The sequence below is a fragment of the Phallusia mammillata genome, chromosome 6 (genome assembly GCF_965637545.1).
Source record: "Phallusia mammillata chromosome 6, kaPhaMamm4.hap1.1, whole genome shotgun sequence".
Lineage (NCBI taxonomy): Eukaryota > Metazoa > Chordata > Ascidiacea > Phlebobranchia > Ascidiidae > Phallusia > Phallusia mammillata.
This window is the reverse complement of record NC_137257.1, coordinates 13,737,635-13,756,918: the sequence shown is the minus strand read 5'-3', so window position 1 is coordinate 13,756,918 and position 19,284 is coordinate 13,737,635. Positions and strand designations below refer to the sequence as shown.

General features: G+C 37.8%; 2 protein-coding genes across 2 annotated transcripts; both read left to right on the top strand.

The window, feature by feature from the left end:
• The first annotated feature begins 8,179 nt into the window (after positions 1-8,179).
• Positions 8,180-11,843, top strand: LOC145234590 (uncharacterized). Its single transcript, XM_080099299.1, has 2 exons — positions 8,180-8,877; positions 10,908-11,843. The coding sequence occupies exons 1-2, from the start codon at positions 8,193-8,195 to the stop codon at positions 10,916-10,918; spliced, it is 696 nt and encodes a 231-aa protein (XP_079955425.1). The 5' UTR covers positions 8,180-8,192; the 3' UTR covers positions 10,919-11,843.
• A 5,648-nt stretch (positions 11,844-17,491) lies between these two features.
• Positions 17,492-17,947, top strand: LOC145234302 (uncharacterized). The gene is made up of 2 exons (XM_080099042.1): positions 17,492-17,548; positions 17,636-17,947. Exons 1-2 carry the CDS (start codon positions 17,492-17,494, stop codon positions 17,945-17,947), a joined length of 369 nt encoding a protein of 122 aa, XP_079955168.1.
• The last annotated feature ends 1,337 nt before the right edge of the window (positions 17,948-19,284 follow it).

Here is a 19,284-nt window from a genome sequence, read left to right as displayed (position 1 = left end):
CTTTAGGATGGCTTGTTTCACATGATATTTAACAGAAAGATGGATTTAACATATTTTCAGTACGGACAAAGCCATGTACTTTCCCACTGTAGAACTTATGTTATTTTTTATATTTTTATGACTAATAAATAAATAGTTTGTCAGGCATGTAAGTAAATGAGGGGTTATATTCTTAAAACTTACAAACTTTCCATTAGCAAACAGCTTTGATTATGAAAACAAAATAATATGACAAGAGTGCATGATAACTTGTTTTTTAAAGCTGCATTTTGTAACAGATTTATACTATGGTAATACTGTGTTATTTTTTATTATTTTACAGATACTTCTGTTTCTTGTTGTTGTATCAATCCGATCTAAATATTAAATATGAACAGTTGGAACATTGTGTGGAGCCAGTATCAAAAATTAAATACAAAGCCATGAACTGTATGATACATAAAATATAAGCTCAAGGCATGTTTAAAATGTTTTGTGTAAAACAGAACACCGAACTTTATCAGTTTGCAATCATTTCCAGACAGACTATCAAGCTTTCACTCAGTGGCTCACTCATGTTGGTAGTGTAAGAAGGCTGCTAACCATTGTGCTTCATGGACTAAGTGCATTATGGTGATATCCCTGACATGCAACTTCTCAGTATTGCTGATTTTTCCTCTGGCGTTCACTGCAAGTTCAGAATAAACAACAAACAAACACTTGAAAAAAAGCTGAACTTGGTCGTTTTTAAGTACAAATTAACTTTGAACTTCTGTTATGCTCATTTAGGCCTGTAAAAGAGCTCAAAAGCTTTTAAAGTACAAGTTTAAATCACTTTCTTTTGTGCTGGTAGTTGCCTAAAACTTACTTAACGTTGATGGATATTCAATCTCTGGGTGTTAACAGTTGCATGTTTTTTTACAATTAGCACTCTTCAATAGAACTAAAGTGATGCAAAAGGCATTGTAATACAAACTGTTTTACTTACGTTTGTATTCTTTTCAACAATCCAAGACGATTGTACAATATCGCATGCTTTTTCCTTCAAAAACTCTACTACAGCAAATGGCATCTACAAACCAATGCAACAGCTTTTTGGTGGCTGACTAAATCTTTCCACAACGAAAATTGCTTTACTTAACTTTTTTGTCACAGAACAAGCCGCAAATAAATTATAATATTTCCTGAAACAAGCTCAAATATTACCTGGCATTCACTGTCTCCCTTGGCACTTAACATTTTGTCTTATGGACGTGTTTGACACGGTATCGTTTTGAAATGATTTCACAAAGCCATGAAAACTATTCATTTCCTCCTTTTGTTTAACTACGCTAAATAAAAGATTTAAAACACTGCTAACAAAACACTTACCAGTCAACGTAAACTGTTCTTGAAAGAGGACAAATAAGTCACGTGACATAAAACGTGGAAATAAAAACAAATTGGGTGTTTTCGATCCTATCCTTCCTGTTACTTTAACATATGGAACATCTAAGCCAGGGGTGGGCAAACTTTTCAGTACAAGGGCCGCATACAAAAGTTCTCAATTTTATGGGAAACGCAACAAATTGTTTCAAAATAAACAGGCTTTTGTTGCAACAAAGGCTACACTACGATTTAAAAAAAAAAATTCTTTGTGCCAACATTAAACAATTGGGGCCGCTTTTAGTATCCATCTTTTTGGTTGTGCGGGTCTGCGTTAACGATTCCAAAGCCGTGTTTAATGTCCGTTTGCAAAGTACAGGAACGACCTAAACTTGATCCAAAGTGCAACAGTGCACAGTGAATTTGAAGTTTACTTTTGATTCCCTGCCATAGCAAATTACTCAAACACTAAATGGTCATTAAGTATGTTGATTCGACAAACCGTCTATTGAGTGCGTACATGCGTTCCGAAGGTCCTACAGCAACCGTCCGAAACCGAGCAAAGAAATTATGTCAAGTCACAATTTGTAAAGTAACGTGTCACAAACAACAGGCTAAGAGCACGTAAAAAGTATTTTTGTTTAGTCCCAAAGTATGGTACGGGTACAGATACTGCACAAGTTATCGACAAGTCGCACTGTTATCTTTTAAAACTCAACGCCGATGCTTATAATACTATTAAGCGTTGCTCGGTAACAAATTTGGATTTTTTGTCTGATTTTATCAAAGAGCTTAAATATGTCTAGGAAAATGGGAGTCATAGTTAATGGTAAAAGCATAACCTGTAATTTACACAGCATTGTTTGTGATGCTCCGGCTCGTGCAATGATTAAAGCTACAAAGTTGTTTTCTGGGTACTACGGATGTGACCACTGCTCTCAAAGGGGAACTTGGCTTGGTAGAGCTACATATCCCGAAAGCAGAAATTTCAATTTAAGAACTGATGAGACATTTAGAAGTAAAGTCAACAAAGAACATCATCATGCTATTTCTCTATTTTGTGAATTGAAAATTGACAAGATCAGACAGTTTCCAATTGACTATATGCATCAGGTTTGTCTAGGGCTGATGAAAAAACTAATTCTTGCTTGGACTCGTGGTGCTAAACATGTTAGACTCAGTGCACAACAAGTTGAACTGGTTTCACATAAATGATTGCAATTAAGATTTTGTATACCTTCTCTATTTGCCAGAAACCCGCGGGCAATCACAGAAAGTTGCGGCAATTCCTTCTGTATACAGGCAAAGTTGTTCTTCATAAAAAAATACCTGATGCTTTGTACATACATTTCCTTTCGTTAATGTTGGCATTGGCATATTGGTTTCCCCATCATTGACCAAGTCAAATGCAAGTTTGTCTTATTTCTTGTTGACACAGTTTGTAGCACAGATTGGGAATGTATGGAAAATAGTTTCTGGTATATAATGCCCATAGTTTGTTGCATTTGCCAGCTCAAGCATTACACTATGGAAATCTTGATTTGTGCAGTGGTTTCAAGTTTGAAAATTTTATGCAAAAGTTAAAAAGAATGGTTCGGTCTGGTAAACGACCTATTGTTCAGGTTGCTAACCGCATGGATGAACATAAAGTAATGCTTTCAAAGTTGGACAATGATTCTGATATTGCAACTAAAGAACCTAATAATTGTTCCATCATAAACTGTTGAAAATCTGACCCGATGTGCATTCAAGTGATTGAAAAATTAAATGATAAAAATCTTGGTAGTAGTGACAAACAAGAATACTTATGTGAGATTTATCAAAATCCAGGATGTGCATTTATACAAAGCAGATTCGACATAGAATATTCGTTGAACTTGGCTAACTGCTGTTGCACTTACTAATTTCATGGCAACAAACACATGATTTTCTCTCCTCCATTACCACACAGTTAGTACACAAACACCTACAATAATACTGTTACGTGAAACATACCTTGTGTTAACAACAAAACACCTACTTTTTTAAGCAAACAGTTGTTATATATTCCTTAACTGTCAATTAAGTGTCTGCGTTAATTTTATCAGTTGTAAACAGTAAAAAAATGTACGCATCAAAGGTAAAACAACAGCTGACCAACGCCATTGTTAGAAGTTGGTACGAGGTGACTTAACAATCGCTGCTGCATTTTAAACCAAGGTGTCGCTCGAGAGCTCATTGTTTGATTGAATATCTCGAAAACGACAAATCGTAGGACAAAAAAATTTGTGATTCGGAATCCCTAAATTATGGCAATTCTATAAGGCTAAAATGTAGAAAAAGTCACATCGCCGCTGCCAGGGCCCTTTGAAACTAGGTACAAGGAGTTTATGGGGCTGTATTACATAATTTTGGACAATCAGGTGACCGACCTAACATCTTTTACAGCTAAGAAACGAAAGGTGTTAAGGACAGGGGCCATCCCCATCTTTCAGATGCCGAAAAAATTACATTCCAGTACTGCAGTTGAGCGTAAACCACCAAAACACCGAGTTTTTGCAGAAAAATTTTTAAACAAAAAATTTGCAACATTTGTCAGTGCAGCAAAGCAGTACGTGGCCACATCAAACTCCTGCAAGGTTACAAATGTGTCAGATTCCGAAATACACATCTCTAAATCAAGTCAATATGACCAGGAAGAGTATTCAGTTTATGTTAATGAAAATGTGCAAATTGATGTTCATCATTTTGGATGGCCAGGAAAGGTTACTCTTGAACTTATAAGAAATCACAGTTCATCAGCTTTTGGTGTTTGTGGAAAATTTAAATATCTGTAAGGGGTTACAATGCAGTGACCAGGAAAATGAAACTAAACTATCCTGCAGTCAAGCAAGTACTCACGAGCCCATGCAAGCCATTTCAAAATAGTCCACCGATGATAACACGTAATGCAACCAGGTTAGAGTCTCAGTAGTTACAAGTTGATTTGCTTGAGTACAGGTGTGTTTATTCACAAAAGATTGTTTTTTCCTAAGAAATACTGATTGCATTTTTTGTGTGGAGATGGACCAAGACATGTGTGAAAAGTGCAAAACTGAAGCTGGGCTGATTAAAAAAAGGGTGAAAGAACGTGTATTGCGTCAACCATTACAACAAGTTTCGATGTCCAGATCATTAAGTTCCAGAGTAAAGGAAACATTAGTAGATAAACAGGAAAATTAAGACTTATGTTTATTTAATTGAGGGCACTGACAGCAGTAGCAAGTTTACATTAATTGAGAAAGTACCTAAAGACTAGTATGATAGAAATGTATATTTGCAAAATATGTCATCTACAAGCCCAAATTGATGATCTGTTTATCTACAAAACCCTGCAAAACAAATTACCTGTTCGTTATGTTGACTTTGCAAATAGTGGTTCTGGATGCTACAACAACCAACCCTTAGCTTCACATGTTCTAGGAATGTATGTAAAAGGTAATGATTAAATTTTTAATGCTAAAAAAATGTCATGATGTTTGATCTAATAGCTGAATGTCCCCAAATCCTTATTAATTCTATATAGTTAATATTTCTAAATATTACATAAATAAAAACAATGTGTTTAATCATAAACATTAGTTCCCCAATTCCTAAAAAGAGGATGGGAGGATAACATTGTTCCGATCAATTTTGCAGGTATCACAAATGCAACGATTTCTTACATGATTGGACATTTTCGGAAGTGTAGGTGCTGTTGGATGGGAATTGACATTTACTATTTTAAAAACAATTACCAAACTATATTACCTATCAAACCTTTGGTGTATGGTTGTAATAGGTGGGCGGACACTCTTATTGGGTCTGTAAATTATGTTTTAAGCATGAATGATATTTATTGTAGATTTTTAATATAATCGATTCCTTTTTTTAAGGATTTAACTGTTTTGTCATTCTTACTGCAGGTGATGGATGTTCAAGCAATAGGCAAATGTTCCAACAGCTTGCAGGTGCCAGTGAAAATCAAGCATGTTGTCCCCATCCACTAAATCCCCAAAAGTACATTTTTGTTGCAATCTATAATACACCTAAAATAAGGATCAATGTTTTTTAGGAACCTATATTTTGTCAGTGACCCCAGCCATATAATAAAGACAACAAGAAACAACTTACTAAGCAGCAAACAGGGGGGAACTAAGTATCTTTGGAATGGAGAGGACATGACATGGTCAACTATTTGCAACCTGTACCATGAGAATCAAGCTACTGGCCCTCAAACTTTAACAAACCTGCACAAAATTTCCATTCAGCACTTATGACAAAATGATAGTAAACTATGCTGCTCAAATTCTGTCGAACGGCATGGCAGATGCCATAAAATCCAAAGGACACCCAATTGTTGCACAATTTCTGAAATTAATGAATGATTTCTTTGATATTTGTAATAGTTCTTTGGGCAGAGTAACCCCCAAAAAGCACCAATAACACCCTAAAGATGAGCAACTAATATGGCTGGAAACATCTTTTGTTGGTTTTCTGAATCAATGGTCACAAAATGTGGAATTTAAGCGAAAACAAAATGGGGAGTATTTCCAAGATTCTGTGAAGCAAAAGATGAAATTATCAAAGGCCACTCATGAAGGTTTAATATTTACAGCTCAGTCTCTTGTTGCAGTTACACGTGAGTTACTGGACCAAGGTGCAGAGTATGTAATCCTAAAAAGGCTCTCCCATGATGTTTTAGAAGCATTTTTCGGAAATGTTAGAGAGTCTGGTGGTTTTAGCAGAAACCCAAATATTAAGGAATTCAGACACAGGATGTACAATATTAATTTTACCAGATCAATTAAAAGAAACATCAATGGAAATGTTAGTTTTTGTGGCGAAAAAGTTTAATTTTTAGTCTTTTTATTTTTAGATTTGTTTCCCTTATTTTGTTATTGTTTGTCAGTTTGTTGTGTGTAATGGAGACTATATATACCGCTTTTGTTTGCCATTATCATTTAATGTTGTGATTTGGAATGCATGCTGTGCCTACTAATGGTTTTTCAACAAATTTTCTCTGTTTTAATTTTGTGTGCATTTTTAATTTTAATTCATGAATGAAGTATGAGTTAAATTTGAAAGTCAACAAGATTTTTTTTGAAAAAAATACACACATGTGTAAGTGGAAAATAGCCAAATTTTATTATATTAGGAACATATGTGCAGATCTGTTCTCAGAGAGCTTCTTTGTCCTTTTCCTTTGTTTTTCTTGGTGGTAAACTTTTTCTGTTGAAAAAGTTGAGTGACACGTTTGGCATAGGCATTGCCCGGAGTGCGAACATATTTTTTAATTACTTGGGAAAGTCCATCCTGTACATGATTCATTGTGTTGTCATGCTCATCTAAGTAGCGTTCAAGTATGTGCAAACTTTCATCAATAGTTTCTTCGGCTATAAGCAAGGGGTCTAATTCTGGTTTAGGCTGTGAGAGAACGTTTTTTTATTTTATTTTCAGTGGAAATCAACACTGTTTGACACATTTCGGAAATTCCCCAGCAGTTTTTGTTTTTGCTCGGGTTTTCTCCTCGAAGGCTTATAAAGAAAGGGTCACCAGTTTTTGCAGGCTTCGTATAACTCAACCACCAATATAACAGCTGTAAATTACGCTTGAATCTTCGTTTTCGATCATAGATAGTTCAATTTCAACTATAATATGTTCAATTGCCTTATTGAAACAAGTACTTTCGTTTTCATCCATTCGTAAGTTAGACTTTTACACTCGTCCGGTATGTAGCTAGCGTCTACGATCACTTCAACGTGTAAACTCATTGAAGCGTGTAACGGCAGAAACAAAAAAAGAAAAAGGCAGTTCTCGCGCAATGAAACTAACACAGAAAAAAATAAAAAGGAAAACGAGTGTCCGATCGTGTTGTATAAGGATGGCAGTACGGTACGGTACGGTACGCAGCAAATTTCATCAAAAAGTACGGTCGACCGAGACGCACTAAAACGGAAGCATCATCACGATACAGTAAAGGTTATTGATAAATTTCGATTCCTTTATTAACCAGACGAGCTTGTTCTTGTAGCATTTTTTGTTCAGTTAGTACGTTTTCTTCACTTTTTTCTGGGTGAAGTTAACACACATAAACAGTCCTTTTCAGGACTACCCTTCAGCCTTGTTTTTGGATTTGAGGCAGCGCTTGTTTGTTTCATGTAGGTAACTTGTTTACAAGTTTTCCAAGAAATTCCATTGTTCTTGTCCGCTTGCAAGCGGTTCGACGAAGGTTTTCTTTGTTTAGAGAAGCCGCTTGTTGCTGTTTCCCGCCTTCACACGGGTTCGTGCAACTTCACACCGGTTGTTGCAGCCTTTCCTTTGTTTGAGGCTAGATCTTGTTGTGGCTTTTGTACAGCAGCACGAAATGTCTTACGCTGCCGCCACAAAGAAAAGTTTGGCTACCACAGCCACCACTGCAAGTCAAGGTCAAGAGCCTTTCGCTTTTGACCGAAATGTCGAAGTGGAAAAGACAGGAGATTTATGATGTTTTACGGGCTATCAGGTTCAATTTTCGAGCCGACTTAGACGGCATCATTCAACTTCCGAAGGGCCGAGTTACATTTTATTATAGCTCGGAAGCGAAGGCTCTTAGAGATTTAGCGGTGGCCCAGACCAACAGCCAAAGGGCGGATTACGCCACAGCCTACGCCGACAATCTCGTGAAGGTTGTTATGTCTCGCTGTCCCCCAGGAATTAAAATGCAAGAAATTGTCGAGTATTTGGACAGAATGTACGCTCCAATTGAGCGTTCATACCGAGCTAAGGACCCGATGGGCAAGTCTCTGGGAAAACGGGTTTTCTTTATGAAGTGATCCGTTTTCGAGAAAAACCCAATCGCAGAAAACATCATGCTAGGAGCCCGGTCAGTGCTAATGTTTTACACTGGCCAACCACGGGCTTGTGCCTACTGCCAGAATATAGGCCACAAGAAGGAAGAGTGCCCGTCGCTCCTGGAGCGTCAGGCACAGCAGAACCAACAACAACCTAATGTTCCAGCTAAAGCACCGGATGAGATCGGAACAACATCCTTTCCCCAGACCTCGCGACAGGTGCTCCCTGGTCAGGTTGAGCGAGTCAGTGGTCAACAGGACGCGGAGAAGGTGGAAACATCAGCCCTCCCAGTGACCTCGCGACAGGTGCTCCCAACAATGGTTGAGCGAGTCGGTGGTCAAGAACAGGACGCGGAGAAGGTGGAAACATCAGCCCTCCCAGTGATCTCGCGGCAGGTGCTCCCAACGGAGGTCGAGCGAGTCGGTGGTCCAACACCAAAACCAAGTAGTCCGCGGTCGAAGCTCCCACAATTGGTCGAGCAAGCCGGTTCTCCTGGGCCAGCGCCAAGCGCGCCAAAAACCTCAACACCTATGAGTAACAGAGGCAAGGAGAAAGGGATCGTTTCCCTTCCAGACACGTCCCCTAAGGAGGAGAACATCACCCTACAACAGGAGCAAGGATACCAGGTCGTCCGAAGAAGGATACGTCAAGCATCGACACCGCCAAAGAATAGAACAAATTGCTGCTTCGCCGCATACGAAGGTAAAATTATGCGGTGTTTGTGTGGCACCATGTACATTAAGTGCAAATGTGGCACGTACGCCACTGAACAACATTATAGAAGCCCGCTCAATGCGTAAACAAAAAGTGTAAAAGACTTTTGATCCAGTGCACATGTGACAATTGTTATAGCCGTCATGTGCACATGGAAAGCGCGAATTCCCACGGACTTTAATGCCACCTTTTTTAACAAACTGTAGTACCCTTCTTCGCCCCCTATTTCTTTTGAAACGATAAAATGGCGCCGGCCTCCAAACGGCACGCCCTGTTCCGTCGTCTTTAAACTTTTACCTTTTTTGCCTTCAAGAAACCCACTCTACCCCCCAAACCGAATCCCTGTGGAAGTCCGAATGGACTTCCGGCCCCATCCTCTTAAACTCGTCACCGCACAAAGGCTTTGCCAGCAGCGGTGTCGCAGTTCTTCTAAACTCCTCTAGCATTTCCATTCTAAATTCTATTTCTGACTCCACCGGTCGTATTATTACGACCGACATATCTACCTGAACCCACACCATCCATATCGTAAATATTTATGCACCCTCCGGCATTGAAACTCATCAAGCCCGCAACACCTTTTTCGACTCCCTCTACCACTACGTAAATTCCCCCCACCCTACTATATTAACTGGTGACTTTGATTGTGTCGAATCCCTCGCTTCCGACCCCTCATGTTACGTCATATGCGCACAAAGAATTTTGTACCGGTCTTCGACATTGTGGACCTCACGCGCTCGATTTTAAGAAAGACGTAATTTAACCATAAAATACAAAATCGTGTAGGTGCTGTCCACTAGCCTAGTCACAGGAGTATATTGTTTATGCCACCGTGCCATTACATCGCATGTTGCGCCAATTAGGCGTTTATTGTTCTTGTTCATGCACGATATGCCAACTAGGCGGTCTTTATTACTTGTCTGATTATTGTATTACTACGCCAAATAGGCGGTGATTACTTTATTATTATTGCATTACTACGCCAACTAGGCGCTTTCTGTTTTTATTATCATTGCATGATACGCCAACTGGGCGTTTTTACTAATTACAAAAGAACGAACAATCGAAGCTTGTCGTAGCTTCCGAGCATGGCTCGATGCACGTACGTACTTTTTATTACTTTCCCACGAGGAATGATTATTTACATCAATATACTCCTGAGTACCATCTCAATTTTAGGGTTTAGTCTTAACATGGCTAACTTGGGGGCAAACCTACATTGAATCACAACTTGATTTCATGTTCTACTTTATCAAACATATTCATGTTTTTGTACAATTTTATCGAAAATTGTCAGCCAAGACTACCGGTTCAATTGCGAAGTTTATTGCCTGCCCAATTGTAACACATAATAATGAATTCGATTCTCAGGCGATAAATACGCTGCTCTACCGCAATTACTATGTTCAATTTTTACAAATTAAAACGTAGAAACTAGAGATGTACCGAATATTCGGTTTACCGAATTTATTCGGCCGAATCGGTCATTTTTGCAAAGATTCGGTTTCGGCCGAATAATTTGTTGCGATTCGGCCGAAACCGAATCTTTTACGAACACAAATTTGAAGCGTTAAACGTGTCTTTTCTGATTATTAAGGTACCACGCAATTTTGCACAAACATAATTAAGCACAAACATAACAAAAATCGCGTCAATGTTGATCTTTTTCAACACATTATCGTTTTTCCCACTGTAATAAAAAAAATATTAATTCATTGGCAGGTTGCCAATCATGCTTGAGGCAATTTTAAACCCCACAGAACTGAAATGAGAACGAAACACAACTTTCCTGCACTAGTTGCTTGGTAGATAAACATTTTTTCGTGTCAAACGCGTAGCGTACGACTTCGCGTGACGTCGTAAATGATTCGGTTGATTCGGCCGAATTTATTCGGCAAAACCACCGAATATTCGGTTTCGGCCGAATCGAAATTTAGCCGATTCGGTACATCACTAGTAGAAACTTTGAAGTAAAATAAATATTATTGTTATCACTGCTTGTTATTTTGTTGTTTCAGAAGCGACGTGACTTTCAACCGCTATTGTGGCTAAAATCAAAGGACATTCACATTCACCATACTGACAGACACCGAATTTCAGCAATTCAGATGTCTGAAGACTGGAGACAATTCTTCTCCAGAAACAAAACGTTACGCTCGAAATGCGATAATCAAATTCGAATTAGTGTGGTGTAAAAGCGAATGTTGTTTGTTCTTGAATGTATAAGTTGAAACGTTTTAATGCCTAATGCAGTCAATATCGTATTTGTGATGTTACTTGTGCATCGTTGTGTAGTTGATCCAGAAACTTTCAGAAATCAACAAATTTTAATTGCGTACTGTTTTCTGTTGTGTATGATATGTATTTTCTTGTGTGCCACTTTCATGCCCAACACCGCAATGACCACATATTGCCCATTGCGCAAAAACATGGCGTGGGGTATTTTGTAGCGATTGCGACATAATTTGTGCAAACTTTGCAATAGTTGTTTACCAAAATAGCTCGTTTTTGACTCGCTAGCTTAAAGCTTGCGAGGAAGTTAAAATGTGTAGCACCAAATTCAACTGTATTGACAAGTCGTGTTCGGACTTTGTAATATTTCCTGTTGCAGTTAATTAGGATGCAGATGCGTCTTTGTGATCTGCTGTTTGCGAGCTTTTGCCGTATGTTTTGTCTCGTGCTGTGATTGGACACTGCTTTGTGCGGGAATTTGTGCAAGAGCCAATCGCAAGAGCACATGTGTATGATTTAACGCCTTTATCCATCTGGAGTATATATAAAACCGCACTCGTTTATTTCTCCTCTTCTGTTTCTCATTCTTTCCAATAAACAAACGAACTGAAGTGCAAGACAACTGTGTGGAGTTTTCAGGACTCCGGTCCTGACAAGCCCAGGGGCTTGGGAGATTAAGGATGGTGGTATACCTTTCTAGTTTGTAGTGACTCGGGTTTATAGCTTATACCGAAACACCTTATTTAACACTACAGTACAAACTATCGTGAATGGCAATTTAAAAGTATTTACGTTGACCGTGAAAGAAATGTTTGTGGAATCTACAGCGGAAGACATAAAAGAAATGATAATTAAAGCTCTGCGTACGATATCAGCAGACGAATCACCATCACGACTGAAATGGATCAAATGTTTTAAAAAGTTTATGTCTTTTGAGGGACGATGCAGAAGCATGCGAAGAACCCCGGCTGTTTACATCGATGACACGTCCGACGAAAGTGATTGTTCCGACGACGAGTTTGTGCAAAACTCTGAAGCCACTCAATGCGACGTTCAGGACGCCGCAAGTCAAATTAACGTCGGTGCAACGGTCGAAGTCATTTTGGATTATGCTGCAGGAAATATCGCAAATTAATGCTAAGTAGTGTGCTACGATGTAAAGAGTTTTTAGGAAATTTGGCATTACCAACGAGACCCTTCTTTTGAGTGATGAAGACTGGCTTTGTGTCGAAGGAATAATTTCTGCCCTAAAGCACATTTATTCCCTTACCAAAGCTCTTCAGTACAGATGCCTCACTGCTGGTTGCTTTTTCGGTCAATGGATCAAAACTAAATTACTGTTAAACTCAATGGATTATTCCATTAGCTCTTATCTATTGCGAACATTGACCAGAGGCGAACCGTCAATAACAGTGTTTTTAGATCTTCCGACCAGACAATACAACTGTAGATGGCTTTGCTTCATACTTTGTACCAAAAGCCAAATACAGTTGTAATGTCTGGTCGGAAGTAATGCTTAATGTTAAGTTATTATCCTGGAGGTATGCAGGCACACAGACAAGTACAATGGAAAAATAGGGATCACAGCTGGCAGGGCATTTTATAATGGAATTCTACAAAGGTAACACACAGGCTTATTCAACAGCAAACAAGTAACACCACCCAAATACATTATTGGTTTTAATAAAGAACTGGTTCAGTTGCCACTGTGCAAGCCAATATCAAAGATATCACAAAAATGCAGGGTCATGTCTTGTAAGTAACAACTGCAAATTGGCATTATTAAGAAAGCAGTTGGGCTTCATACACAAACACATTTGTGGGTTGTCAAGTCAAAATACAAAAACACATATGTGGGTTTTCAAGTCAAAATACAAAACACATGTGTCGGTTGCCAAGTTAAAATACAAAAACACATATGTGGGTTGTCAAGTCAAAATACAAAAACACATGTGTGGCAGTTTGCCACAGTGGTCTTGCAGTATATACAGGTTTGGGATAGTGGTCAAGCCATAGAAGGTCTATGGTCATGCAGGCGGTCAAATGGTATTTACATACACCCTTGGGCAAATATTATGTGGTCAGCTAATGTATATACATGAGCTTGGGAATTCAAGATTAAACAAATAAAACATGGCTATTAAACATGCAAAACACTCTGCTACAGATGCACTGGCGAGGCACAACACCTTCTTTTGCCTAATGATAAGGTAAATGTCATTTAGCTTGGCAACATTTTCAGAGGCCAGCAAATACGGTTGGTTTTGGCACAGCCACTAATGACTTCTACTTTATTGTGTACGAGAAATTAAAATACAAAAACACATGTGTGGGTTGTCAAGTCAAAAAACACATATGTGGGTTACCTAGTTAAAATACAAAAACACATGTGCGGGTTGTCAAATAAAAAAACAAACATTTGTGGGTCGCCAAGAAACACAAATCTCAAAAACATTAACTGGCACTTAACTTTATTCAGATACAAGTTTTGATAATTTTGCATGTTGAATGGATTTTCCAAATATAATGTGGTCAGCTAATGCATTATACATGGGTTTGCAAGAGCTTGGGTATTCAAGACTAAACAAATAAAACATGGCCTTTAAACATGCACTGGCAAGGCACAACACCTTCTTTTGCTCAATGACAACATAAATGTCATTTGGCTTGGTAACATCTCCAGAGGCCAGCAAATATGGTTGGTTTTTGGCACGTCCACTAATGTCTCCCACTTCACTGTGTACGATAATAGTCTCGGCCTCTTTTTTTTGAGAAAACTTCTGTCAACATCAAGTAAAAGGCTTCAAAGTCACCTAGGGGGTGAACTTTTGATTGAGCCTTAAACTTGTTAAGAAGGTGGTCAAGTCGTTTTTTCCAATCGTCAGCATGTAGTTTTTTTTTAACAAACACTTCAGTGCACTGTCAAAACATTGTTTTTTTTAGGATTTAAAATATCAATAACACCACATACAATAACTTTTTGTGTTACAAATTTATATTTTTACTCAACTTTCTTGGCCTATGCAATAAAAGTAACATTGCTTTATACCTTTTTGTAATTTTGAAATATCGGGTAGTTGTTAAAAAACTGCTGAATGGTGTGATCTTGCAGATATTAACTTTCTCTGGTGTTGAAGTTCCTGGCAAACTTTGTGAATTTAAAGTTTTTTTTTATGTATTGAGAAACATTGTTGGCCCTATTTCTTATTGCTGTTGACAAAGCTGCATGTGGGGCTTGGTCATTATCACAAGTCAACAGGGGGTATTCCTTGCAGAGGCCAATAGCAATCAAGGTGCGTTCGGTCTGGGTCGGTCTTCCAATTCTGCAGTTAATTACTTCATAGATATTTCGTATCACAGCACAATATGCTGAATAATTTTTGACAAAGTCCTCCTTAGACACTTTTTTCAAATATGATGGAAATTCTTCCTTTAATGGAAGTGGATGAGGAATTTCCTTGGGATATGAATAAGGTTCACTTGCACTGTCCTTGGGGTTGTTGCTATTCACACTTTTTTTTGAAAAATACTTTTCATAATGCCTTTTCCTTTTTCTGCCTCGTGGACTAAAAGATGCTTGTTTTTTGTCATTAGTTTGGTTAATATAATGATCTTCATCACTAAGTGGAAAAGTCGAGTCTGATGAGTGTGAGTAAAAGCTTTCATTGAAAAAACTATCTGAAGCCTGGTCTGAACTTTCCACTTCATCCTAAAAAGAATACATTTGCTTTCACTACATTGAAAATAAAATAAAAAAATAGTACAGAGTTAGTGATAATTGTACAATTTACACACATACCGGTTCTTGCAACGAGTTAAAAAACACTTTTATTTGCCTCCTTGAACTGAAGCTTGCCTTTGCAAACTCTACTTTAATCTCTTCGTCAGTTAAAGGTAGGTCCTGTAGAGTTATTCCACTATCTATAAATAGTAAAAACAAAATGACGAACAAACTTGAATTTAAACAAAAAAAGTACATATAAATTACCTTTCTCAGCTTTGGATAACAACTCGTTGGTAGCCAATGACATTTCTGATATTTGTAACAAACCTTTCTGATTTACTTATTTTGTTTTGGTATAACATACAAGTAAGAGTTAGCAATACTCCAGCAGTCGAAATACTACCCAAACCACAAACTTTCAGGTCACAAACACCACGTTCCGTGAAATCCGCTCTCAACACGAGGCAGATGACGCAACGTTGCGCAATACGTGCACAGCCTGTTGATCCGGACCATCAGGGTAACTTTTTTTTTTCATGAACAACCAATTTCTATTTAGATCTTAAAATTAACAATGTGTTTGAAGTTGGTTAAAAAACTAAATTACCCCAAAACTACGTATATTAGGTAACTTTGATTCTGAACAACAAGGTTTCCAATGACTGCTTCACTGGACGGCAAAAGTACGTGTTCTCATTTCGATTGTGGTCTGCCGCGTTTTGGGCTTGTGCAACTCTCCCATCCTAAAATTTTGAAAAATGCCTTTCGATTGTCCGGTATGTGAAGGATGTCAGTTCAGGGATTTAATAACTTTTTTCCATCATTTGTCGCAGCACAAGGTTGCCCAGTTTCGTAGACATTCAATTTTATGCCAAGTTGGTGGATGCCTGATGTTGTTTAAAACGCTGACTGGCTACAAACTACATTGCGAGGGCAACCATTATTTTTCTATGTTAGCTGTCTCGAGTGAAAATGAATCCTAATAGTAAAGAAATTTGTTGCAGCAGTAGCAACATTGATTTAGGACCATCTGTGGATGATGAAACAAAAACAAACTGGAAATTGAATGCGGCAATATTTTTGTTGGGGTTTAAAGAAAAGAATAAATTGACAGAAGTAAGCGCATGATATTTAAAAATATCACAATATTAGGTTAATATAATTTTGCTCTTTTATAAAGTGCATAGACAACTTGGCAAATGAACTAATGAGGTTCTTACAAGAGATGCAAATCACCATCACCAGCTCACTTTCGGCAGAAATGCAGCAGACAATTTCTGAAGACTTCTGCAAGCTGCCCTTGCCTAAATGCGTTTCAAGATCTACAAACATCTTTTCAGTGAGAAAAGTACATGTCATCAGTATTTACAATTGTTTATCCCACTGAGATAAACCTTGGTATCAGGTTAAAATTTACAGGCCTGTATCAAAACAGGCATTTACAAAACAAGCCGATGAAGTTTTATTATGTTTCAGTAAAAAAGACTGTACAAGTGTTGTTGCAGCACACAAAAGTGTGTCAAACTCATTCAATATTTTCTGCCATACCACATGCTCTGCAAGTTATCCTCTATTATGATGATGCTCAGCTAAGTAATCCCCTTGGCAGCAAAACTATTGAAAACAATATAGTTTTTTTTACATTTTATTTGCCAACATTCCACCCCAATATCGATCAAGATTAAATAACATATACCTTCTTGGAATGGCAAAAGTAGTTGATATTCTTGAAGTGGGATATGACACCGTTCTGAAACAGTTTTTTGATGAAATGAAAGAGTTGTCTTGTGATGGATTTAGTTTTCAAAATGGCTCTTCCACTGTTAACATAAAAGGATCACTAGCATACGTGGTGGCTGCACATCAGCTTTTGGGTTTCAAAAAGGGTGTTGGCTTTTCTAGAAAAAAATGGCTGAGTACCAGGATTTGCAAAATGTGTTTATGGAAAAAAAAACTGTGTACTACGGTCCAAAAATGAGCACTTGAAACAATGTGCTGAATTTGATCAAAACAAATCTGCATCAGTCAAATATGGCATAAACAGATTTTCTCAGTTTTATGCACTTCCACACTTTGACCCCTTTCTTTGTGTTCCCCAGGATGTTATGCATACCCTTCTTGAGGGTTGTCTCGCTTTTACTGTTAAGTACCTTCTTCTGCATTACTTAGCAACAAATGCCTTTACCCTACCCATGCTAAATGAAAGAATTCAGAATTTTCCCTATGACATTCCAAACAAGCCTAGTGCAATCCGCCAAAACCATTTAACCGCAACTCTTCGCCAATCTGCTTCCCAAATGTGGCTGCATTCTTCCCAAAGAATTTTACGTCTTATTGGAGAATTTATTGATTTGCATGATGAACCTTAGGTATGCTTTTCTTTACTTTTGCAAATTACTGGTGTTGTCGCTTCAACAGTTATTAACCCTGATGATATGGATCACCTTCAACAAATTATTTGTTTTTACTTGCACCATAGATACTACATACACAAGATGGCAAGCGCATTGATATTGAGTTGGCACATAGCGCCGCTAGTGGTAGCGGTACAGTTTAGCGTTGTCTGTTACTCCTGGCTACTGTGAAACTTGATTTACTTTTTCAATTCAGCTATATAAAATGTCAACCACCTCATCTGCAGCTTCCATGAATTTGGATATGTTTGAAAGCAACCTTTATGAAGTTGCAATAGAGTTTGACGATGTAAGGACGTGTTTTATAGCACACAAGTTATCTGTCACATCACCCAAAAATGAATTACTTCACTACAATAAAACCTTTTTTTGGCAGGTTAACAACTTACTCCTCTGTGATGTTTGCGGGCTGACATTTTCAACCACCAACACTTTACAAAAGCACAACAAAAACTTGCATCAGTTTTACAACCTAGGTCTAAATTTACAGGAATTGTTTTTGGATAGCGCAAAAATACGCGGATATCCCATCTGGCTTACCTTGCCACCAATAATAATCCAGGAAATTGAATTTATTTTTAACAACTTTACCGGTAATGCCGTTTTGAAACAGATATCTATCTTAAAGCAGAACGACTTTACTTCCAATCTAAATTGGTCTCACAACACTCAGGTATTGCTATGTTAGAAAGTGACTTGTTATAGCAGTTTGACTGTGACAGCTAATTTTGTGCTTTGTTATGTTGCTCTCAAGTTAATTAAAACCTATGTAGTAACAATTGGTCATGGCCATGTAAAACGTGTTACCCAACTATCTGTAACTTCCAAAGCCAAATGTGCATTAAGACAAAAATTGAAACGAAAGATAAGTACACCTTAAACAAATTTTAAAATGTGTCTGGGAAATTGCCTTGTAAAATACAATTACCTTCATTATGTTGCACATTGCTTGACTTTAAACTTTGTCTACATTTTATGGCATTTGCATTGTATCCAATTTCAAAAAGTGAGGGATTTGTGTTTCTTCTTCCAAGCATTCTTTGATGTCCAAAATAGGACTCTAAGCAATCTAAAGGGCATTTGCAGTCTGTGGTAAGTGGACATTAATCTTTACCAGTTAAAAAATACCTTGGTTGCAACGTCGTGTAATGACATATCCAGCCCCATTTTCTAAAGCCTGGACAATTATTCCTGCGATTGATTTTGAGGTCATAATCAACCCCTCCGTGATTTTTGACAACAACATAGATTCATCAAAGTCAGGCCGGCTTTCAGCATGTTTTCTCCAATTTGTAATGTATTCTGCAACAAAGTGGAATGGCATACCACTATTACTCAAGCTACAAACTCTGTGTGGTTTGGTACCTGGAAATGTTGTTGTTAGCCATGTTATTCTATTGTCATCAACACTGGTATAAGATTTTAAGTGTTCTTTAAGCTTTCTTTTGTGATAAAACAAACCAGTGTTAAGAAGATCAAACCAGTAATCAATTTTTAGGACAAAATCTGAACATTGTTTATAGCCCTTCTTTTTTATTTCAAGGCCAACTGTTTCGGACAAAACCTGCAAAACACCAAAATTAACTACATATGTAGCAGGCATACACCAAAACACCTATTTTGAACCTGTGCAGCCAAATTCACTTTCATTTTTTCTTGTGAGCTAGGATATGCATGAGAAAATGTCAGTTTGGGAAAACGCCTAGGCATTAACTGTATGTCTTCCGAAATCATCCTTTGGATCGGTTCAAACGATATTGGTTCCCCATTCCACATTTTTTTATGTTTTGACATTAGGTTGTTTCGTACAGTCTTTAGGACATGTGGGGGATCTTGAACAAAGTATATGAACCTGAAACAGGAAATAATTATGAAATGAATTGCAAAATACTGTTTTGGTTTTTAGCAACCGGTTGAGGTCACAGGGATTTTTCATTCTGTAAGGTAATGAATTATCCTCATTCTGACCCAAGAGAGAAAATGTGGTCTTGTTAACAGATAATCCATCACCTGAAAGTAAAATAC